Source organism: Mustela putorius, unplaced genomic scaffold (assembly GCF_011764305.1).
Source record: "Mustela putorius furo isolate JIRA1106 unplaced genomic scaffold, ASM1176430v1.1 tig00003858_pilon_pilon_pilon, whole genome shotgun sequence".
NCBI lineage: Eukaryota > Metazoa > Chordata > Mammalia > Carnivora > Mustelidae > Mustela > Mustela putorius.
Genome location: NW_025422010.1, coordinates 603,476 through 628,464, shown reverse-complemented (window position 1 = coordinate 628,464; position 24,989 = coordinate 603,476). Strand labels below are relative to the sequence as shown.

Here is a 24,989-nt window from a genome sequence, read left to right as displayed (position 1 = left end):
CAGTATTCATTATTTTTGCACCACACCCAGTGCTCCATGCAAGCAGTGCCCTCTATAATACCCACCACCTGGTACCCCGACCTCCCACCCCCCCACCCCTTCAAAAACCTCAGATTGTTTTTAGCTCTGTTCATTTTTAAATATTTTTCCTTTCATGCTGCAGTGTCTGTGCTGTCTTCTGGTTCCCTCATGTGTTGGTTTTCTCCTGCCTGCGGTTATTCTCAAACCTTGTCTTTGTGACCTGAGATGTTGCCAATATCATCACTAGAAGTTTGACTTCTATCTTTTCATTTTTTTTGTCTCCTGTTAACACCTCATTGACATGTTAATGAATTGCAACATCATCTTTGCCTGTGTCTCCATTCTTCTGTTCTCCCTGCATCTTCCAGACCTGCTGCCCCAGTACTCCATGACCAGTTTCTTCACATAACTTTCTGTCTGTCTCTCTGGCTCTGGTGCTCTCTCTCTCTCTCTCTCTCTCTGTGTGTTTAATATATGAATACACATCTAGGTGTAGATGAGATACATGTCTTTTGGATTTGTAGTCTCTGGGGAATCACAACTAGTTCACTTTACTAGCTCTTATATTTGTAGTTCAAATGATTTTGTTTTAATGGCATATTTAACTTATGTGTCATGATATAATCCCCATGATATTCTTCCCCTATCCATTTTGCTGACATTGTCATATATTTTTTCCATCCATTATAAATCACTACATAAGTTCTTATTTCTGCTTAAACAATTGACTACATTTTATATTTGTGAACCTATAAAATCTTATTATATTTTATCAATATTGTTCTGATATCTGATACTTACTATAACTCTGCACAGATTCATATTTCGATCTGTCACCCTTTCCTTCTGTCCAAGGGGTGTCCTTACTGTCACTTGTGCTGAGAGTCTAAGGATGATCAGTTCTGTGAGATTACAGGCTGAGAAAGGTTTATTTTGTTTTCACCTTTCAATGACATTATCCCTCAGTGAACATCAAAGTTGACAGGTATTTTCTATTATTACCTTGAAACCATTGCTCCCCTGTATTCTTGCTCACACAGCTTGTGATGAGAAAGGTGTTCCCAGCACATTGCTGGTTCCTCTGTAGCACCTGGTCTCTCCTCTCTGGCTGTGGCAGCATCTGCATCACTGGTCTGCAGCAATTTCATTCTGACGTGTGTGGTGCTGTCTCTTGTGTTCCCTTGTCAGAGGTTTGTTGAACTTTTGGAAATACTGGCTAATAGGTTTCACCAAATTTGGAATATTTTGGGTTTTATTTCTTTATTTCTATTAACCACCTGTGCCCCACCTTTTCTCCCTCAGTTACTATGATTATGTACTTGAAGCTGCATGAAGTTGTCCTAAGTACCCTGAACTTTATTCATTTTTTCCAGCATTTGCTTTTTCTTTTTCACTTGAAGAGTTTTCACTGCCATGAAGTCAAGTTCATTAATCTCTTCTTTCTCTTTCAGCATCACTTCGGCTGATAATATCACAGTGTGTTTCAGAATATGCAAATGACATTTAGGGACGTTTTAAAACATTTGGTCTTTAAAAAATATCTTCCGTGTCATCTTCTCACATGTCCAGTCATTCCTTCACCAATAGGCATGAATGAAACATAGTTAAAAGTACTGTGTCCTTTCCCTCCCCTGATCCATCTCCTGGAGAGCCTGCCACATGTGCTGGTGGGGAGGGAGGTTTGGGGACCTGAGATCCAGGGACCAGGTTCAGACCCACTCCCTGATTTGTCCACAGGCATCCTGCAGCTAGAGGAGTGTGTGACACAGACAGGGAAGGGGTTTATGTCTCACTTCCCCATTTGCCTGTGTCACTGTGAGCTTTACCATTGCCATCCCATCCTTGACAGTAGTAGTCAGCCTCGTCCTCAGCCTGAGCCCTGCTGATGGTCAGGGTGTGTGTGCTCCCTGAGCTGGACCCAGAGAATCGGTCAGGGATCCCAGAGGGACGCTGGGTGTCCTTATAAATAATGTTCACAGGGGATTGGCCTGGCTTCTGCTGGTGCCATCGTGCATAACTTTTGCTCAGTATCTCTCCAGAGCAGGTGATGGTAGCTGTCTGTCCCAGGGACACTGATACTGAGGGAGACTGAGTCAGCACACTGGAGGCCATGGAGCCTGAAAAGATAGAAAAGGAGAAGTTGGTGTGAGGTTCAGGGGCTTCTCCCAGGGACCCAGTCTTGAGGCTGGGCTGGTCTGACTCAGGGTTCACTGCAAGCCCAGCTCCGTCCTGTGGGGGCTGAGCACATGGGCAGCCCTGGGGCAGCACCTGTGCAAAGAGTGAGGACTGGGAGCAGAAGAGGGGTCCAGGCCATGGTGGATGTGCCCAGAGTTCAGCCTCCTGAGACCCACAGCACTGCTGGGCTCCACCCCAGCCTCTTTTATTCCCTTCCAGGCTCTAGGGACTGTGATTGTTAGTACTTATGCAAATTCCTCCATTTATATTCCTGGGCACTCAGTTGTTAAACAAGTGTTGTGATTAGAATATGTGACTAAGGAGGAAGAGGGGAGCCCCCAGCTTCCTCCAGCCAGCTCTCAGGTCAGACCACTAGCCTTTCTCTGCAGGGTCTGAGATCACAGGCACTTTCTAAAGATCAGACCACATGATAACTCCCTGTGCCCCCACTGCTGGCATTCTGTCCTTGGCTCCCTCTGTGGTCTTTCAGGAGCCTGGCCATGGGGCTGGGCTGGGCCGTCTGAGAGTTACAGACAACACTTGATACAGGGAGGGTGGTTCTGTGGCCTCATTACCTTTCTTATCTTCTTGCACAGTGTCCCCTCTGTTTCCCCAGAGGTACTGTGATCCCATGCTTCCTATGTTGTTAGATTGTGGAACTTTCTCAGAACATTTGTTCATCATTCTGTCATTGAAATGATGGAAGATTCTGTCTCAAGAGAGTCCCCAGAACAAGTCACAGATGTTGTGTCTCAGTATCCCAGTAGGAATAGACCCAGTTGAGGAGGGTTTGACAGGGACTGAATTTAGCACAAATGGGGTGGGATAGGAGGCATGAAGAGGACCTGTGCTAGAGACAGAGGCAAAATCTATAGGAGACAGATGACTGACAAGACAGAACTTTACATCAGTGTCTACCATACTGTGTCCTCAAAAGGAAATGGTAGTAATCATTAGGTGGATAATGTGACATGTCTGGGGACAATGGTCAGTTTTCTTGTCCATCCAATCTTGATCTTTTTCAGTGGGCTCCATAGCAAAGGGCCCATGTTCTAAGGTGGGTGATTATTCACATCAAAGTTAATCACTTTGGATTTAATTTTTACTATAACTCACATCTCCTGGAGTTTGGTGTGAGAGGATTTTGAACTACCCTGTTTGTCATTTGGTGAATTGGGAATCAGCTAATTCTGACTTGGATATAATTGCACATGGTACAAGTCACAGAGTAGCTGAAAACTTTTCCTTATGTACACACAGAGGCAGACAGGAGATTCCAATACCAAGATTAACTCCCTGAAACCCCACTGCATTTGCCTAATTATTTAAACTCTTCAATATTTTGTATCCTTTAACTTGAAAACAAGTATTTCTCACAGCAGTTATAAGCTTCCCCATTTCACAACAGATAAAGTGAGTCCCCAGAGAGGCTAGTTTCCCACGAAAACAGGAAAGTGGGGGCGCATCCAGGAGTGGAGCTCAGGTGTTCTGGTTTGGGAACCTGGCTCCTTGGGGCAGAGCTTGACTAGGGGAGGAGGGAGGGAGTATGACTGCCCTGCTCTGGTTGTGGAGAGTGTGATATGGGTCTTTCTGACTCTTCCTGGCAGGGACTCAAAGTAGGGGGCACTGCCTGGAGCGTTTCATGAGGACTGTCATGGGGGAACTGAGTGTCTAAAACCCAGCTGAGGTAAGCAGGAATATACACGTTCAAGAGATCCTCTAATATACCTGGGATTGGCAGGAACTCAAAACACCACTGTCTGGGGTGTTTTATAATGACTGTCATAAAGCAATTGTGTGTCTACAACACAACTCGGGTAAACAGGAGTATATGGACTCAGGAGATCCCCTAAGATACCTGGGACTGTGACGACAGTCATCAGTTCAGCACAGTCCAATTCAGCAGGTCTGATAATGGACCCATCTTCCAGAATGAAGGTTTGGTCATCCCAATGGGGGGAAATCATGACTAGGTCAGGTATTTGCTGAGAGAAGGAGAATATGGAGTGAACAGTGAGGAAGGTAATTCTAGACACCACAGTGACCGCAGGGTAGTGGCAGAAATGAATAAGATAGAAGTGATAAATGTTTTTTCCTTACGTTGACATGAATAAGTTTGAGTATATATTAATCATATGTTTCTGTTTTATTCTCCTGTTTCATCCCATTATCATCTAACATCAGATGTGTTAACAATAGTTAACTTTATATCTCAATACTGAAGTTATAGAATATCTGAGCTGGGATAAAAATAAAGATCACTAGCACACAGTCATGTGTTTTATATCCTCTTGTGCAGAAAGGGTGAACGTGTTTGTAATTGTTCACCAGATATTTTATCATATTAGGTGGAGACATGGCTGCTGACACTCTTTTTATTTGGAGACTGTGGTATGTGGGGATCTGGGTGGATTTTATCTGTGATGTCTTATTAAGTGTCATTGTTGAGAGGCTGAGCTGTATTTCACAGAATTGTTGTCTGTCCATGTATCTGAGTGGGTGTAAAGAGATACTCACACATTATTTGGAGGGTAGAAATGAGGAATGACCCAATTTGTGTCTCACTCCCATGGTGGTTGTGTTTCTTCTGGCCACTGTGTCAACAGCAGCAACTGCCCCATTGTCCCCATTCACTATCAAGAAGGATGTGGCTCTCCAATTATCAGTCAGAACTCAGAACACCTAGTGTGTCTGGATCTTTATTCAGTGTACAAAAATACAAGGAACAATCCAATCTGTCTAGGGATTGGACAAGTACATTGGTGCTTTGGGGGAGAAACCCCAGCTCTATGGGTACACAGTGGCCTCCTCAGGTCCCTGAGAATGCTGACTGCGATGCTGGTCTTTCTGCATTGGGTATCTGGAAGCAGACCCTGAGAAAGAGGAGTGCATGCATGGGAAATCTGGAAGGAGTTGGGGAGCTCAGCCGGGGCAGAAGGAGAAGGGACCCATAATTAGCCATCAAGAGAGATCTCCCTCCTGCAGGGAGCTCTAATGCTGGGACCTTTCTGGACATCTGAACATGAGGAAGGGACTTGAGGTGCTGGCCTGAGGTGATCATTCAACTGAACCTATCTGAAAAGGGACATAACTTGCCAAGGTAGATTTCTGAAGCAATAGCACTTCCCAGTGAGGAGCTCCCCTGTGAGCTGTCAGGAGCTCTGGGCAGTAGTGGGTGGGTGTGTGAGTCCAAATGAGGGAATGTGGGTGGCCCCTCTGTCTACTGTACCCATCCTCTCCACTCGGGTGGGGGTGGCCCCCATTGATGGCATCAGGGCATTAGAAGTTTAGCTGCTCTGGGATCTTTGGATCTAATCCTGGTCCTTTGTGTGAAGAGTGGCGCATAGCACAAGGAAAATGCAGACAACAAGAGCACTGGACAAAAGGCTCCCTCTATCTTTCTTCCACTGAAGACCTCTGTTTTACATTCACACACAGGCCCAGAGAGCAGGGTAGCCTATTGCTGTCAGCTAAGTGCTCTCCTCAACCAACCTGTGCAGGGCTGCCTCAGAGCAGAGTTAGGGAGGAGCTCTGGAGTTCTCAGACCTGGGGGCCTGGGCCAGACCTGCTCAGTGCTTGTCCATGGTGCTCCTGGGGCTGGAAAAGAGTGTGACAGAGACAGGGAAGAGGATTGTGTCTCACTTCCCCATCTGCCTCTGTCACTGTGAGCATTACCACTGCTGTCATAGGACTGAGAGTAATATCCTTGTCCTCAGCCCAGGTCCCACTGATGGTCAGCGTGGCTGTGATTCCTGAGGTAGAGCCTGAGAACCAGTCAGAGATCCCTGAGATTTGATCATTATTTTTATTAATCACAAGCACAGGAGCTTGTTTTGGCTTCTGCTGGTACCAATATGCATATCTTTTCCCCAGTACATCTCCAGAGCAGGTGATTGTAGCCCTCTGTCCCATGGCCACTGACACAGAGGGAGACTGAGTCAGCCCACTGGAGGCCATGGAACCTGAAAAGACAGGAGAGGAGGGGTTGGTGTGAAGCCTAGGGGCTCATTCTTAGGGACCAGTACAGAGTCAGTGCTGGTGCTGATTTCAGGGTTTGGGGCAGGCCCAGCTCAGGTCCTGTGGAGGCTGAGCTTGTATGCAGGTCCTGGGGGTGCACCTGTGCAGAGAGTGATGATGAGGGGCAGGAGAAGAGTCCAAGCTCTAGTAGAGATGCCCAGAGTTCTGCCTCCAGAGATCCCAGAGCAGGGCAGGCTCACCCAGACTTCTCTTATGCCCTCCAGGCCATGGGGGCAGTGATTGCTAGTATTAATGCAAATGTATTCCTCTGTGGGTCTCTAACTGGATTGTGAGATCAGAACACTTGACTGAGGAGGAAGACCAGAGCTCTGGCTTCCTCCATGGAGCTTTCTGGTCAGAAAATCAACCTTAGTTTCCAAGGTTTGGCTTCAATAGTCAAATTCCTGGGATCTGACCTGTGACTCTGTCTGAAACCTCTGTGCCTGGTGTCTGTGCTGGGCTGGCTTGGGGCCTTGTAGTATCCTGGCCACAGGGTAAGCTGGGCCCTCTGAGAGTGCAGACAATCCCTCACTCAAGGTCTTATAGCCTCATTACCAAACCCTTCCTGCCTCAGGTCCCCTGTCTGTCCCCCACTACACTCTGGTCCCATGTTAGGCATGACACTACTTTGGGAAACTCTTTCATTCTGAGGTTCATGCATCCCTTTCTACCTGGGAGTTGACTTAACCAACCAGCAGCTGTTGGAGATTCCTCACAATGTCTCATGTATTGACACAGGCTGTTTTCATCCCTGTGACAGCCCTCATCCCACAAGAAAGCAGAAATTGGGCACCGTAATTTTTTTCATCAGTGTTTCATGTAAACATGTAAAAGGCATGACAAATCACTGGAAGCAAACTTGAAGTTTCCTGGTCTTTGTGTGAGTCCCCAAGGTCACAGGATCCCACATGGCATGAGCTTTGAGCTTGAGACAGTGTCCTTGCAGGGAGCAGATCCTGTCAATGCACAAAGAAAATCCAGGGACCAGAGCTGTGGCCTGAGCAGGGAGCATCCACTTCACTCTGGAGACAGTCTCACAAGTAGGTTGCTGAGCCCCTTCCGGCAATCAGGGCCTCACTGGTCCCTGCTCTCCCTCCCTCAGCTGTTCCCAAGCAAGGAACTGCAGCCTGGAGGAGGGAAAGATGAGCTGAAGGTGAGTGGTCAGGACATCCTTGGACATGCCCAGCATGAGGAGTCAGTGCCTGAGAACACTGTTGGGCAGTAAGAGAATCAAGACCAATGCATCCATATATGATAGAATACATGAAAAACGAACACACATTACAAGTTAAAGAATTGAGTAGAGTATGACTAATGGGGTTTATTCCTAACATCTCCATGGAAAGATATTAAAAGTGAGAACATTGATAAGTACTGAGAAGTGGGTGGGGTGAGGGGGAGGAAGGGAAGAAGGGAGGGAGATGCAGAATGAGTAGGGGAGCTGTGGGGAAAGGAGATCTCCTTGAACATAACTCAATCACGGCTCAGCCTGCCTGGCCTCTCCTCACACTGTTACTGGCATCACCTCTGTCTCTCCTGGCTAGATCTAATCTCCTGTTTCAGGTGCTCCCTGTGTTAAATTATAAATTGCTCATTGGGCCCAGGAGATTCCCCAAATGAGACAATGGTACTAAAGGACTTCTCTCTTGGAGATTCTGCTAAGGCCACAAGCCACATAAGAAATTTTGACAGAAGGGGGGTGGGATTATGGACATTGGGGAGGGTATGTGCTATGGTGAGTGCTGTGAAGTGTGTAAACCTGGCGATTCACAGACCTGTACCCCTGGGGATAAAAATATATGTTTATAAAAAAAAGTTGTTTTTTTAAAAATAATTTTTTATTTTTTATTTTTTATAAAAAAAGTTGTTTTTTTAAAAATAATTTTTTATTTTTTATTTTTTATAAAAAAAAAGTTGTTTTTTTAAAAATAATTTTTTATTTTTTATTTTTTATAAACATATATTTTTATCCCCAGGGGTACAGGTCTGTGAATCGCCAGGTTTACACACTTCACAGCACTCACCATAGCACATACCCTCCCCAATGTCCATAATCCCACCCCCTTCTCCCAACCCCCCTCCCCCCAGCAACTCTTCAAAGTGTAGGGATAGAGGGCACATACCTCAATATCATCAAAGCCATCTATGAAAAACCCACTGCAAATATCATTCTCAATGGAGAAAAACTGAAAGCTTTTCCGCTAAGGTCAGGAACATGGCAGGGATGTCCATTATCACCACTGCTATTCAACATAGTACTAGAGGTCCTAGCCTCAGCAATCAGACAACAAAAGGAAATTAAAGGCATCCAAATCGGCAAAGAAGAAGTCAAATTATCACTCTTCGCAGATGATATGATACTATATGTGGAAAACCCAAAAGACTCCACTCCAAAACTGCTAGAACTTATACAGGAATTCAGTAAAGTGTCAGGATATAAAATCAATGCACAGAAATCAGTTGCATTTCTGTACACCAACAGCAAGACAGAAGAAAGAGAAATTAAGGAGTCAATCCCATTTACAATTGCACCCCAAACCATAAGATACCTAGGAATAAACCTAACCAAAGAGGCACAGAATCTATACTCATAAAACTATAAAGTACTCATGAAAGAAATTGAGGAAGACACAAAGAAATGGAAAACTGTTCCATGCTCCTGGATTGGAAGAATAAATATTGTGAAAATGTCTATGCTACCTAAAGCAATCTACACATTTAATGCAATTCCTATCAAAGTACCATCCATCTTTTTCAAAGAAATGGAAAAAAAGAACTTTTGACAGAAATTTTCATTCCTGGACTCAGAATCACCTGGCAATCTGTGAAGCCAAAAGCTATTGATGAGGAACAATGCAGGAGGAGACACATACTCTTCATTACTTACTTCCACATGACCGGAGCTGACCAGTGGTCTCTTACTGAGACCCTGATCCTGTTATAAACTTGACAAATTATCCCTAATGGAATTATTAATTATCACTCATTAATGATAGTAATTATCATTAATGGAATCCTTTGACCACTTTTAACCAATACTTTGTAGTTGTCACTCCCTCATGGGTTGGTTACCATCTCAGCACAAGTGAGAATGTTCTTTATCTGACTCCTCTTTCCACTCACTGTTGTTATTGCTTCCACAGTTTGTCCATCTGTCCAATGCTACTGGGTTACTTTCTCCCAAGTTACACACCAGAAGGCTCCATGTGGGCTTGGAGGTGACATGATTTATTATGTGGGTTTGGATATTATTTTCCTACCATCCTCTGGACTGTTTTTCCTACAATGTTCATGGTGGAGGAAAATCCTCACTAGAGGGACCTATGGGAGTCCTCTTTTGGGACACAATCTTTGCAAACCCTTGGTAGAGAACAATCCTTTACTGGAGTGTGTAGGATGGGCCTTTGATTCCCTGTGACTCAGCCCAGCATGTACTTGAAAGAATTTACTGCAAGTCTGAGACCTGCTGTTCACCTCTCCTCCTGCTCCTCCCGTACTCCTGCCTGCTCTGTCTCTAGAGGACTAGCCACCTTCTCTACTCCTACCCACGTGGGAGTTTTCCAGGCTATGGGCAGCTCCTGGATTTTCCATTTCAGAGCTGTGTCACTAACTAAGGGGAGCCAGCCAGAAGTTCTGGGATCCAGCATCATAATTCCTCCCAATCCTGCACAGGTCCATGCCCAAGGGCCAGGGTTACCTTGATTAATACAGATGCTGAATGTTAACTCAAAAGTGTGGGTATGTACGAAAGATGCTTCTTTTCAGATACCAGAAAATCTATGGAGGACCTCAACATGTCCAGTAAGCTTGCCACACTCTCATCATATGCATTTGAGATGGATCACTCACAGGGTTGAGATTCAGGGGAGTTAATATATTTATCATATTAGTGTACCCCCTTCACTATGCCCCACTATTGTTTCAGTAGATGTGTTCCTGATCAGAACCTGGAAAAGTCCTGTAGGCAGCATGTGGACTCATTCTTGGCACCACAATTTGATAATTGACTACCAATGGAGAAACCCAAGCCATGCTCCATGCCGGTGCTGCCACAGACATCTAACATGCATTCTGTTTTCCTACTAGATCCCAGCTCTGCACCCACCATGGGCTTAAGACTCTCTGCTATACCTCCCTTGAGGACCAAATATTTCCTTTTGAACATTCTACAGTGGCAAGAGCCCTATTATGCTTCATGATGAAATTATAGTGATGATACTCACTCAACCAATCTCTTGGTAAACTCCAGAACTCTGAGATATCTGTCTGTTTTCTGATCATCATGGATGCACATGGTCTGATGGATCATGGGGTCATCTCAGACCAGCTACTCTCTCAGAGTCATTTTCCTGTCTGGGCTGGTCTGGTCTTTCCCATCAGTATGGTAAAGGAAAGGGAATTTTCTGTTGTCAAAATGACCTTAGTTAGTCCCTGTGTCTGTCTCTCTGTAATGGTGTCTTGGGATTTGGTACAGGGTGACAGGGTTTCCAGGGAGAGTCAAAGGTCTCAGGGCTCTGGAAAGGGGCATGCAGCAGCTCCCTCTGAGTCCCCATGGGGAAGAGGAGAGAGAGGGTGGGAGGTTTTAACCTCACTTCCCCTTTGTGCATATCACTGTGGCTTAACCAGATTGACCATCGATGGTATGGCTCTCACCGCAGTAACACTCAGGCTCATCCTCAGACTGGATGTTGGAGTTGGTTAAATAGCAGTCATCTCCAGAGCTGGAGCTTGAGAAGCAATTGGGGATCCTGTCCCCCTTGCTGTGGCTTCTGTCATTATTAACCTTCATCACATACTGAGGGGCATCCCCTGGTTTCTGTTGATACCAGCGAACAAAGTAATTGCTGTGCTCCCTGCTCAGGGTGCAGGTGAGGTTGACTAAGGCTCCCAGGGAGACAGATGCAGATGGAGGCTGAGTCAGCATAGGCAGAGCACTAAAACCTAGAAACACAAAACACAAGAATGATGCTGAATGTACCAGACACTGGACAGTCCCAGGGTACTATGCTTGGAAGGAAATGTTAAGAAGGTGGAACCCTGTCCTGTAGAGAAAATAAAGAGGAGGAGGTAGAATAGAACCCAGCCCATGATGGAGGAAAACTTTGAAGACCTCTGCTCTGAGCCTGTCCTGCTGGGACTGAACTCCAAACTCCCACCTTATCCTGTGTTTTTGCAGCTCAAGGAAGGAGGGGCACCAGATGCAAATCCATTTTCCATCCTTCTGTGTGTCTGTGTAAGCTCTTGTCTGAGCTCTGAGGTTAAGGTCCTCACACTGGTAATTTCCTCAGGTCAGAAGAAGGACCAGGTGTGGGTTTCTAAGATGGAGAGTTGATTATACACAAGTACCATCAAAGGAAGCATCAGTCATACCCTTTGCACTTGAGCATAGCCCAGGGAATTTGGACTTACTGGGGTCTCATACCAAGACCCACAGTGTTCCTCTGGGTTTCCTGGGATGAGTGGCACCCTACATGTATTGCTAGTTTAACAAAATGACTACTTCTGAGGCCTCAGTAGGTGCTAAACCTTTGGTGGATGTGTACATGTTCCACTGAATAAGACACAATAAAAAGAGTAGCTCTATGCTCAAGACACCGTTTTCTTCCAGTCTTTTAAATGAAGAATCTAACATTGAGAGATTACATGATTTTCTCACTTCTTATTTCTCAAGACAGTGATGAGTGAGTCAAGTTTTCAATCCAAGAGACATCCCAGAACCTTACCATCCAATCCCTTCCCTGCCCCGTCCCCTCACCATGCTCCTGTCCCCTCATCCCAAGTCTATTGGGCCCCTCTGTTCATCACCCTCTCTCCTTTATTCCAGTCTATATCCTTGCAGGGTCTGTTCTGAAGAGTGCTCAGATATTCATGGTGTTGCAATCAGTGTTTCCCAAGGAAAACCACCCTGCTGTCTGAGAGTCTATACGATAGAGACAGTTACCCTAAGGAAACCTCGTGCATTTAACCTGTTCTGTCCAGTGTGGTTACCACAAGCCATGCATATATGTGGACCATTGAATATAGATCATCTCAGTAGAGATGTGCTGTAGTTCTGGAGAACCTACCAGATTTGAAAGACGTAGCATAAAAGATAAGGTAACAATATATCATATTTTTACATTTAATTCATACTGACATGATAGTATTTTCAAGTAATTGAACTAAACAAAATATATTATGAATACAAGTTCTGCTTGTTTCTTCTCATTTTAATAATGTGGATACTAGAAACATTTAAATTATGTATGTGGTTTGAATTCTATTTGTTTTGGACAGGCTGCTTGGCAAAGTCCCAGTTGCAGTCACTTGCTTTCAAAAAAGGAGAAAGAAGTTTCTGGAGCATTAAGAAGAGGCCATGTCTTAGTCTGAAAACACAAGAGACTGTAGGTTGGTGGTGAAGACCAGGGATTCTGGGATCAGAAGACCTTGTTTTGCTGCTGGTTTGGCCACTTTCTAGCTTCAACCTCAGGCAAATTACACATCCTACATGCCTCAGCTTCTGAATCTGTGAATTGAGGTAATAATCAGAATTCTTTTTTTGTAGAGTATTTGTGATTAAACAATTTAATAAATGTGAAGTGCTTGCAATCATGCCTCATATGTAGCAAGCACATATAAATCTTTCCTCCTCCTGGTCCTTTTAATGTCCTTTATCCTTAAACTTGATATAAAGAAAAGTCATTGGAATTTAGAGGATGGAGGGAAATTAGGGAAACAAATTTGGGGTTTGGGATATTTAAAACTGGAAAAATTTCCTGGCAACACTAAAATCAATCTCTCTCTCTCTTTCACACACACACACACACACACACACACACACACACACTCAGAGACACCACCCCTTGCACAAGCCACAACAGACACATACTCTCAGGCTGCTGTCCTGCTCACTGGGTCATGGGCCCAGGAACATGGTCCTGGTTCTCCAACAGAGACATCATGGGATGTCCCAGCAGAATTAGAGCAGAACTACTTTATGCTTGTCCAGACTCTGTGATATGTGTCATGTCATGCCCATCATCTCACTAGAGTTGGTCCCACCTGTGATGTCCTAGTTTTGGAAAGAAGAACCTAGTTCTGCAGAAACTGCAAACCTGAACTACATAGGTTGCCAGTCAGTGTGTGTCCTCTGACCTAACCACAGAGTTTAGCACAGAAGCCTGGGTGGGCAGGGAAGGGCTGATGGGCCTTGGGACTGGGGTGGTGGCACTGAGAGAAGAGAGGCTCTGGCAGAGAGACTGAGGCTCCTCATACTGATCCCTCTAGGAGTCAGAGAAGCACAATGGGGATTTAATAGGCTGTAGACATGCCATGTCCACAGCAGAGCTAAGATGGGCTCAGAAGGCCCTACACATGCAGCTGGAGGAGAAGCAGATCATCTCGGTGTCCTGGGAGAACTCCATCAGGGAGGCAGCAGGCACTGTACCACACCTCCTGATGATGATGATCCTTGTCTCACTTATGACTACATGGGAGGATATAGAGGCCAGATGTCCGACATTTGTTCACTGTGGTGATAATCAGAGGGCAAGGATGGAGCCTGGATGCCCAGACATACAGATGGGTCCGTTAGGAGACAGTCAGGACTTCTTCTGAGTTTGTTAGTTATGCCCCACCTGATCCCTGAGAGCTTTGTGGTATGCATGCAACCTGCAGAATCCCCCAAGGGGAGGGAGTGCCCAACCTTGGCAGGGATACTTGTGGGTTGAATTAGGTCCCACAGCTCCCAAATGTATATATTTGAGCCCTCACCTCCAGTATCTCTCACTGAGACCTGATTTCAGTATAAGATCATTGGAGATGTAATTTGTTAAATTAAGATGAGGTTGTGCTGGGGTAGGCTGGGCTTTCATTCAATTGGACTGGTATCCTTATGAAAGGGAAAATTTGGAGACAGATTCTGACAAGGCAGACCACCATATGAAGTTAGAGAAGGAATCTTCAAGCCCAGGAATGCTCAAGTTTGCCAGAGAACCACCAGGATCTGGAAGAGAGAGGCATGAAACAAATTCTCCTTCACAGCCTACAAAACAACCACCAATCCGCTGGTGCCTTGATCTCAGACTACTGAACTCCAGAACTGCGAGACAAGACATTTCTACTGTCAGCTCCTTCCCCTCAGTTTGTAGGGCTCTGTTCTCTCAGCCCTAGCAAACTAATGCAGTGACCCATAAGAAGTCTGATTTCCCCACAGAAGCAGCATGGCTGGGCTCCTTCCAGTTGTTTTATTCTCTGTTATCACAGCAGCAGGGGAGGGGCCTCAGCCAAGTGCTTTCCTCTCTTAGAGTGTCTGCTTCTCCTCCCCACCCCGAGGCCTGCCTCAAGTCTTCCAAGCAGTACGGAGTCTATCCTATAACCTAAGGCTCCTGCCAGGATCCCTTACATCTGTGGTCTGTCTGGAGCAGGCTCAGGGACTTGCAGGAGCCTAGGCATGAGGCTGACCTAGTCCCTCTGGGACATGCAGACAACACCTGATTCGGGAAAGGTGGTCCTGTGGCTGCCTTACCTTCCTCCTTCTGCTTCAGGTCCCCTCTGTATTTTCCAGATACACTGTGATCCCATCCTTGGCATGTCCTCAGAATGGGAAACTCTCATTCCAAGGTTCATTTATCTCTTACAAAAGTGGGTGTTTACTTGTTAAACAACCACCTGCTGCTGGAGATTCATCAGGATTTCTAGTCTTTTCACACATGGTGCTGTTGTCTCTCTGACAGCCCCCATCCCATAACAGTCCAGCAATTGGCATTGTCAGCCATTTGTTTCCTTTTAATTTTTCCATCAGTGTTTCATGGAAAATATGAAAAGGGCCTGAAACCATGAGAAACAAACTTCGGGGTTTGTGGTCTTATGAGGATTCACATGATCACCTGTTCCCGTATGGTGTGAGCTTGAGGGCCTGAGCCATTAGAATCACGTCATTCTGGAGAAAACCTCACAAGGAGGCTGCAGACCTTCCTTCTAGGGACCAGGGGCTCTGCCTCCTGCCCCGTGAGATGCTCTTGAAAAAAGGAGATGCAGCCCCAGGTCTGAGATGGGGTGGAGGTTGGGAAGGAGAGGCAGATTGTGAGTCATTGAGGTGGTTCTGGATGTGCCCAGCACAGAGGAGTCAAGTCCCTGGGGACACTGGTGGACAGAGAGGGGACCTGAATCGCCCAGGTGAGGTGCTTACTGCCCATCAGTGTCCTGGGTGACACTGTGTGTCTGACCCTCAGAACATGGTCCTTGTAGCCTGAGCAGTGAGGATGGATCATCTCCACAGTCTCTGAGGACTGAGCCTCAGACAACCTGCTGACCTCCAGGCCTGGTGTCCCTGTGAGTCTCCCCCTGGGCAGTCCCAGCATCTGTCCTGCAGCTCCTAATGTGGCTCTGCTGCCCCCTGATGGTGGAGGAGAACTTCCCTCCAGCAGGTCACCCCACAACACCTGTCACCTGAGAAAGGGTGTGGACCATGGTTTCCAGCCTCCCACAGGCAGGTGCCCCCCGTCCTGCCCAGCCCAGCACAGGAGGTCAAATACACAGTGCAGGAGACAGGGCAGGTGTGATTCCCGTACTTGTCCCAGGGTTGAAATGCTCTGGCCTAGCCCGCTGTCCTGTTTCAGAAAGGAGAGGGCAGGGTATATTGTAGTGCATTTGGAAAGGGTCAGTGTCCAGACAAACCTGTGTGATGTCCCTCAGCCACCGGGTTCCTGTGTATTTAGGAATCAGGATGGATGCTTCCTGCATCTCTATCCATGTAGTTGGGTCAACAAAACAACAGGTGATGTTTCTGGTGCTAAGTTCATTTGAGCAGGCAAACCTTTATTTTATTCTTCTTACTGCTATTTTGATTGCTATTAGTTTTATTACCACTCACATCCCGTGGAGATTGGTGTGGTCAGATTTTAAGCTACCCTGTCTGTGGTTTGGTGCAATTAGGAAACTGCTAATTCATATTTGGGTACAATTGCATGTGATGCAGGTCACAGTGCAGCTGAAAATTTTCCCTTGGATTCACACAGAGGCAGACAGGAGACTCCAACACCAAGGGTAACACACAGAGACCCCACTACATTTACCTAATCAATGAAACTCTTCAATATTTTGTAACATTTCACTTGATAAACAGTGCTTCTTACATCAGTAGAAACTCCTCATTTCAATCAAGTAAAATGAATGCCCAAAGAGACTAGCTTCCCAGGAAACCAGAGGAGAGTGGGGTGAGTCCAGGAGTGGAGTATGGGTGTGCTGGATTCAGACCCTGGACTCTTTTGGCAGAGCTTGACCAGGATGGGTATGGGGGCAGGGAGAGTTGAGGGAATTGATGTTGCTGTTCTGATGAATGGTGCCCTGTGATCTTTTTCTTCCATTTTTGTGAGTGTTTCAAATACACATGACATGAAATATTCCATTCTGACCATGTGTAAGAGTTCAGTTCATCACACTAGATTATTTGTCTGTCCTGTGACTTTTTAAAAATATCCCAAATTGTGGAATATAATTGAGTGGGAATATTGTCTAAAATTCACTTAATGTCATTTTATTTACTATAGGTTTCTAACAATTGTGTGCCACAGTTACTCTCAATATGACAATATTACCTTTTAATTGTGGTGTTTACACCATTTCCTGACAGTGAGTAGTAACATAGTTTATTAGATCTCTTCTTGCTGCTCATTTTCGATTGTTCCATCATTCTTTCTCTTTTCCCATTTATCTATTCTTCTTGAGTAAGAGAGCATATTCTTTTTTTTTTTTTTAATTTCTTTTCAGCGTAACAGTATTCATTGTTTTTGCACCACACCCAGTACTCCATGCAATCTGTGTCCTCTATAATACCCACCACCTGGTTCCCCCAACCTCCCACACACCCGCCCCTTCAAAACCCTCAGATTGTTTTTCAGAGTCCATAGTCTCTCATGGTTCACCCCCCCTTCCAATTTCCCTCAACTCCCTTCTCCTCTCCATCTCCCCTTGTCTTCCAGGCTATTTGTTATGCTAAGGGAGCATATTCTATGATCCACTGTATTTCTCTGTTTTGGCTCATTAGGTGTAACTCCTTGCTATTCTGTCATCTGTGACTCATCACAGACTATGTTCAGGTGATGTCACACAGAGGGCATCAGACATTAGAGTCCACTTTCTGCTCTCTCTTCTCAGGTCTGGGTAGGGATATCATACCCATTGCTATTAGCTAGGTGATAAATTCCAACATATGCTGTGATTAGATTTGCTGTAGACAGTAATTTACTTTTCAAAGAGTTGTAAATCATCAAAAAATTCATCATATTTATCCCTGTAGTTGTAATTTCTGACTCTTAGAATCAGTTTGTAGGTTTGGATTCTTTCTTTAATCACTTCCTCTTGCCTAAGGGAAGTCCAGTATTATTTCCTGTGTTTTGAGTCTGCTGATGACCAGTTCTGTCAGTTTGGTAGAGCTGAAAAATTTTTATTTAGCCTCGATTACTGAAGGATATTTTCCTTAAATAAAGAAATAAGGGTTTCTTTTTATTTGTTTTTCTCAGTATTTTGAAGATGTTCATCCACTGCCCCCTGTGTGCATTTCTGCTCATGAGAGATCAGTATGAATCCTTATCACTGTTTCTCTGAACAAAGTGTCTTTCCTCTCTGATTGTTTTTCAATCCGTCTTTTTCTCTGCTTTAAACAATGTGATATGGATGGAGGTTGGTGTATTAGTTCCCCCCTGCCATATTTCTTGTACTTGGGGTTCCTCAAGAATTTTGACTTTGTAGGTTTTTTTTTTTTTTTTTTTAAAGAATTTATTTATTTATTTGACAGAGAGAGATCACAAGTAGGCAGAAGAGAGATCACAAGTAGGCAGAGAGGCAGGCAGAGCGAGAGAGGAGGAAGCAGGCTCCCTGCTGAGCAGAGAGCCCGATGTGGGACTCGATCCCAGGACCCTGGGATCATGACCTGAGCCGAAGGCAGTGGCTTAACCCACTGAGCCACCCAGGCGCCCATTGACTTTGTAGGTTTTGAATTTTCATGAAATTTGGAACATTTTTGGCAAATGCTTCTCAAATATTTTTTTATCGTCCCCTCTCCACCTTCACTCCCTGGGTTCACAATCACATGTGCATGACATTGCTAATGTTGTCTTACACTCAATGCTGCTTTGTTCACTTCTAAAGTCATTCTGTGCCTTTCACTCTGCTGTGTCTGTGCTCTGTCTTCAGATTCCCTCACGATCCTCAAATCTCAACTCCTGTGTTTGTGATCTGAGACATTACAATTTTCATGTCTAGCGGTTTGATCAGGATGCCTTAATTTTATTCTATTTCTCCTCTTATCATTTCAATCCTTCAGAATAAACTTGGATGAAAGTCTGCAACCTCATCCTGACTTCCATGCACAGCCTTCTGTTCTGTCCTGCAGCTTCCAGACCTGCCTCCCAGGACTGCCTGAGCTGATTCACAATGTGCCTCTCTCCAACTGTCTCTGTCTCTTTGAAACATCCGGTGATGACATTCATGTCTTATTGGATCTGTACCCTCTGGAAGGTCCTGAGTCATGCACCTTTTTAGCTCTCACTTGTTGTTGAAATGGTTTTATTTTAATCATTCCTCTCAGGGATGTGGCATCACTCACATGCAGGATGAGGACGTCATAATGCGGTCTCATCTCCATCATCCTTTCGGCCTTTTCCAGGCCCTTGGGACTGTGATTCTTAGTAATTATGCAAATTTCTCCATTGTTGGGCTTCTACATGATAAACCAGTGGTGAAGTCATAACATGTGCCTGAGGAGGAAGAAAGGAACCCCAGCTTCCTCCAGCCAGCCCTCAGGTCAGAACACAAGCATTTGTCTGCAGGGTCTGGGATCACAGGCACTTTCCAGGTATTAGACCACATGACAACTCCCTGTGTCCATTCTGCTAGTATTCTGTCCTTGGGTCCCTCTGTGGTCTTTCAGGAGCCTTGCCCTGGGGCTGGGCTAGGCCCTCTGAGAATACAGACAATATTTGATACAGGGAAGTTGGTCCTGTGGCCTCATTACCTTCCTTGTCCTCCTGCGTAGTGTCCCCTCTATTTCCCCAGAAGCATTGCGATCCCATGCTTCCCATGTCATTAGATTGTGGAACTTTCTCATTAGAATCTTTGGCATCATTTGTGGGAGTCCACTTGCAAAACCACCACCTGCTGTTGGAGAAGCAATATAGCAGACTATGGACTTCTAGTCTATAGTCACCCAGTGTTTTTGTTTCTGTGACATCCCCTAATCTGCAACATGGGAGCAACTGGCATTGTCAACAATTTTTATTTTAGATTTTCATCAATATTAGATACAATCATACAAATTTCATGAGAAACCATCCCTGACTTAACAAACCACCACCAAGCTCCCTGTCTTGTCAGGGTCCTCAGGGTCATGTCTTCCCACATGGGGTGAGCTTTGTGGCCAGAGCCAAGGTCCCTGTAGGAGCTGGATCCTGTCACTGAACCAAGGGCATCAGACACCAGAGCTTTTCCCTCAGGTAGTGAGAATCCACTTCACTCTGGAGACAGTCACAAAGAGCATGTGGATCCTCATTTCAGGGACCAGAAGATCTGAGTACTCCCCGTCCCACTTCTTGAGACCCTCCTAAGAAATGAAGCTGCAGTCCTTGGTCTGAATCTGCCTGGACATGGGGATAGAGAGTCAGAAGGTGAGTGATCACGATGTTCTCAACACGTCAACTCGAACAAGTCAGTTCCCAGAACACTGGCACACAAAACAGGGAGCTACATTTCCCATGTGATACATTCACTGTGTCAGGACTCCCCTCAGTGTACTGGGTGTCACTGTGTGTCTGATTTTCAGAGCAAGGTCTCTTTAGCCGCTGGAGACCAGAGTGATCATACCAGCTTCCTTCAGAGGACTGAAACCCAGATCCCTGCTGACCCCCTAGGCCTGGTGTCCCTGTGAGGCTCCCCCTGGGCAGCTTCAGCCTCTGTCCTGCTGTTCCCATGTAGCTCTGATGCCCCCTGATGGTGGAGGAGGACGCAGAGCAGGAACTTCCCTCCTGCAGGTCACCCCAGAGCACATGTCACCAGAGAGAGGGAGTGGATTATGGCTTCCAGACTCCCAAGGGTAGCTGCCCCCTCCCCCTCACCACCTAGTCAGCCCAGCACTGAAGGTTATATACCTCGTGCAGGAGGCAGAACAAATGAGATTCCTGTAGTTGTCCCAGGATTAAAATGCCCTGGATTAGCCTACTGTCTTGTATTAAAAGGGGAGTGCAGGGTACAGTGTAGTGTGTTTGAAAAGGGTCAGTATCCACACAACCCTGTGTGATGTCCCACAGGCACCAGGTTCCTGTGTATTTAGGAATAGGACCGATGCTTACTGCATCCCTATCTGTGTAGCTGGGTCATCAGAACAACAGGTTTCTGGTGCTAAGTTCAATTGAGCAGGCAAACATTTACTTTACTCTTCTTACTCCTATCTTTACGCTATTAGTTTTTTGTTTGTTTTTTTGTTTTGTTTGTTTGTTTTTCATTTTTTTATTTAATTTCTTTTCAGTGTAACAGAATTCATTGTTTATGCATCACGCCCAGTGCTCCATGTAATACGTGCCCTCCATAATACCCACCACCAGGCTCCCCCAACCTCCCACCCCCGCCCCTTCATAACTGCTATTATGAGTTTTGTTACAACTTACATCCATGGAGATTTCTGTGGGAGGATTTTAAACTACTCTGCCCATAGTTTGGTGCAATTGGGAATCTGCAAATTTGGACTTGGATACAATTGCATGTACAGAGCAGCTGAAAACTTTTCCTTGTGTGCCCATAGAGGCAGACAGGAGATTCCAACACCAAGAATATCTCATTAAGACCCCATTGTGTTTGCCTAATTAATTAAACTCTTTAATATTTCATAACATTAATTTGATAAACAGTGTTTCTCACAGCAGTATAAACTTCTCCATTTTACAGCAAGTAAAGTGAGTGCCCAGTGATGCTAGTTTCCTAAGAAGACAGAGGAGAGTGAAGTGAGTCCAGGAGTAGTGTTCAGGTGTGCTGGATTCAGATCCTGGGCTCTTTTGAGCCGAGCCTGACCAGGGCATGACAGAGAGAGTATGACTGCCCTACTCTGGTTGTGAAGAGTGTGTCATGGGTCCTTCTGACTCCTCCTGGCAGGGAGTCAAACTTGGAGCCCTGCCTGAGTGTGTCATGATGACTTCATGGAACACCTGTGTGTCTACAGGATAATTGGGATAAATGGAATATAGGGAATTTGGAGATATTCTAACATACCCAGGGACTGTGATTACAGTCATCAATTCATCACAACCCAATGCAGCAAGTCAAATAATGGACCCATCTTCCAGAATGAAGTTTTGGTGGTCGTAACTGGTGAGGATCAGGACATGCTCAGGTATTTGCTGAGGGAAGGGGAATATGGAGTGAGCATTGAAGAAGGTTATTATAGACACCACACTGACTGCACTGTAGGGGCAAAAATGAGCCGGATAAAAGTAGCAAGTGTGTCTTCTTTATGTTGACATGAACATGTTTGGATGTGTATTAATCATATTTTTCTGTTTTGTTATTGTGTTTTATCCCATTATCTCCTAACATCAGAGGTGTTAACAATAGTTAACTTTATATCTCAATATTGAAGTAATAGGATATCAAAACAGCTTGGACAAAAAGATCACTAGCAGACAAAGATGCATTTTGTATCCTCTTGTGGGGAAAGGTGAGCATATTTGTAATTGTTCATGAGATAGTTTTAATTTAATTTAATTTTTTCAGTGTTCCAAGATACATTGTTTATGTATCACACACAGTGTTCCATCCAATATGTGCCCTCCTTAATATGCACAACCAGATTCACCCAATCCCCCATGCTCTTCACCTCTAAAACCCTCAGTTTGTTTCTCAGAGTCCACAGTCTCTCATGGTTTATGGTTCCCCTCCAATTTATCCAAATTCCCTTTTCCTTTCCTTCTCCTAATGTCCTCCATGTTATTCCTTATGCTCCACAAGTAAGTGAAACCATATAATAATTGACTCTTTGCTTGACTTATTTCACTCAGTATTATCTCCTCCAGTCCCATCCATGTTGATACAAAAGTTGAATATTCAGCCTTTTTGATGGAGGCATAATATTCCATAACATATTGTATATATGCACCATATCTTCTTTATCCATTCATCTGTTGAAGGACATCTTTGCTCTTTCCAGTTTGGCGACTGTGGTCATTGCTGGTATGAACATTGGGGTACAGATGGCCTTTCTTTCCACTACATTGGTATCTTTAGGGTAAATACCCAGTAGTGCAATTGCAGGGTCATAGGGAAGCTCTATTTTTAATTTCTTAAGGAATCTTCACACTGATTTCCAAAGTGGCTACACCAACTTGCATTCTCACCAACAGTGTATTAGGGTTCCCCTTTCTCCACATTATCTCCAACACACTTTGTTGTTGAATGTTGGCCATTCTAACTGGTGTCAGGTGGTATCTCAGTGTGGTTTTGATTTGATTTTCCTTGATGGCTAAAGATGATGATCTTTTTTTTTTTCACGTGTCTATTACCCATTTGTATGTCTTCTTTGGAGAAGTGTCTGTTCATTTTTTGATGTGATTATCTGCTTTTTGAGTGTTGAGTTTGAGGAGTTCATTATAGATCTTGGATATCAGCCATTTGTAGTGTCATTTGTGAATATCTTCTCCCATTCTGTGGGATGCCTGTTTGTTTTGTTGACTGTTTCCTTTGCTGTGCAGAAGCTTTTGATCTTGATGAAGTTTCAAAAGTTCATTTTCACTTTTGTTTCCTTTGTCTTTGAAGACGTATCTTGAAAGAAGTTGCTGTGGCCGATATCAAAGAGGTTACTGCCTATGTTCTTCTCTAGGATTTTGATAGATTCCTGCCTCATGTTGAAATCTTTTATCCATTTTGAGTTTATCTTTCTGTATGGTGTAAAGAATGGTCATGTTTCTATAAGGACCTATTTTACTGTCTCTGCTTCCCTTCCCCCAGGGGACTTAAAAACAAGTCCTGGAAACCAGCTCCAGGTGTGGAAGCCAAGAAAAACAAGGCTGTACCCACCTCAAGTCTAGCGCTGACATAAGTACAGCCATCTTGGCAAAGCAAAAGCCGGCACCTTGCACGGTAAGAGTGGGTTAGCATAAGAATGGCCATCCTGAAGGCCGGGAAGCCATTTTACTGAGCGTCCCTAACCAGCCCACACGGAGCATGGAGCAGGTAACTTGAGATAAGAGAAAGTAGCTAAAACCTAAAAAACAACTTAATCATATACCACCAGGGCAGTCAGGCGATGGCGCCACAGGGATCAGTGTTAAAGAAAAACAAATAGTTAACTTGCAGAGATCACAATCCTGCAAGTCAGGAGTCTCCCTTGGTTTGCAAATGTCCCAGTGATTTACAACAAAAAGGGCTATCTCTTCAATGGCCCAGAAATATGGACAAACAACAATTATAGTGACAATTAATAAGACACCACAGCCCCCCCATCCGCATGAAATCTAACATGATTCCCACTGGGGACTGAAGAAACAGTGGCCAGAAGAAACACAATGAGTCCTTCCTCCCTTCTACCCCCATATCTCTCTTTACACCCCAGGTAGTGGGGATCATGTTAGATTTCATGTGGATGGCGGGGGGGGGGCTGTGGTGTCTTATTAATTGTCACTATAATTGTTGTTTGTCCATATTTCTGGGTAGGTTGGGTGTAAAGAGAGATATGGGGGTAGAAGTGAGGAAGGACTCATGTGTTTCTTCTGACCACTGTGTCAGCAGCAGCAACTGCCCCATCATCCCCATTCAACATCAAGAAGGATGTGAGTCTCCAACTATCTGTCAGAACCCAGAGCACCTAGTGGACCTTCTTTCATTGTATAAAAATAAAAAAATCAATCTGATGTGTCTAAGGATTGGATAAGCACATTGGTGATTGGTTGAGAAATCCCAGCTTTGTGGAGACACAGTGGCCTCCTCATGTCTATGAAGTCCCTAGCAGGGATGGAGTCTTCCTTGATTGGGTTCTGGAAGCAGACTCTGAGAAGGAGAAATGCATGTGCAGGCAATCTAGGAGTTGGGAGGTCAGCCCAGGCAGAAGGAGATGTGAGGCATCAGGTGAGGTCTTCTTCCTGCAGAGAGCTCTAAAGCTAGGACCTTTCAAGATATCTGAACCTGGGCAAGCCCATGGGATCTTGGATTGAGGCCATCATTCAAATGAACCTCTCTGAAAAGGTGCAGAAACCTTGGGAGGAAGATTGTAAGAAGACAGCACTTCTCTGTGAAGAGTTCCCCTGTGAGTCTGAGGGCCTCCTGCAGGGGTGAGTGGGTGAGTGATCTCAGAAGAGGGGATGTAGGTGGCCCAACAGAGTCCACTGCACTTGTCTGCTCCACTCAGAATCCCTGCCACTATGGACCAAGATTTCAGGAGTTCAACAAAGTTGGCAATTTTTATGTTCATAACATGGTCAGTTGGGTGAAAATGTAGCCCAGTGACCACAATATGGAAATTTTGAGAGAGTTTCTGTCTTTCCATCTACTCAGGGCCTCTGTCTATGACTCATATCCAAATAGACAAGTAGGAGAACCTTGTTCTGTCAGGCCTCAATGTACTCATGAACCATCCTACACAGAGCCTACTTGGAGGATTGAAGGGAAAGGAAACCCTGGGGACCACACATGTGAGAACCAGGGTTTTATCTGTTTCCTGCTCTATGCACAGACCTACTGGGGCTGGAGGAGAGTGTGACACAGACAAGGAAGGGATATTTGTCTCACTTCCCCATCTGCCTGTGCCACTGTGAGCATCA

The 24,989-nt window shown here is 45.0% G+C and overlaps 2 protein-coding genes across 3 annotated transcripts in view; both read right to left on the bottom strand.

Annotated features, from left to right (window-relative positions):
• LOC101676037 (immunoglobulin lambda variable 4-3) overlaps window positions 1-2,367 on the bottom strand; it is a 780,698-nt gene extending 778,331 nt beyond the window's left edge. The window contains exons 1-2 of the mRNA XM_045065717.1: window positions 2,290-2,367; window positions 1,841-2,138 (exon numbers count right to left, since the gene is read on the bottom strand). Of these exons, the coding sequence (XP_044921652.1) occupies window positions 1,841-2,138; window positions 2,290-2,335 (344 nt within the window). The 5' untranslated portion in view covers window positions 2,336-2,367. The remainder of the gene's footprint in view (window positions 1-1,840; window positions 2,139-2,289) is intronic.
• LOC101682709 (immunoglobulin lambda-1 light chain-like) overlaps window positions 1-24,989 on the bottom strand; it is a 1,123,284-nt gene that overhangs the window by 796,781 nt on the left and 301,514 nt on the right. The gene's annotated exons all lie outside the window — the stretch shown is intronic.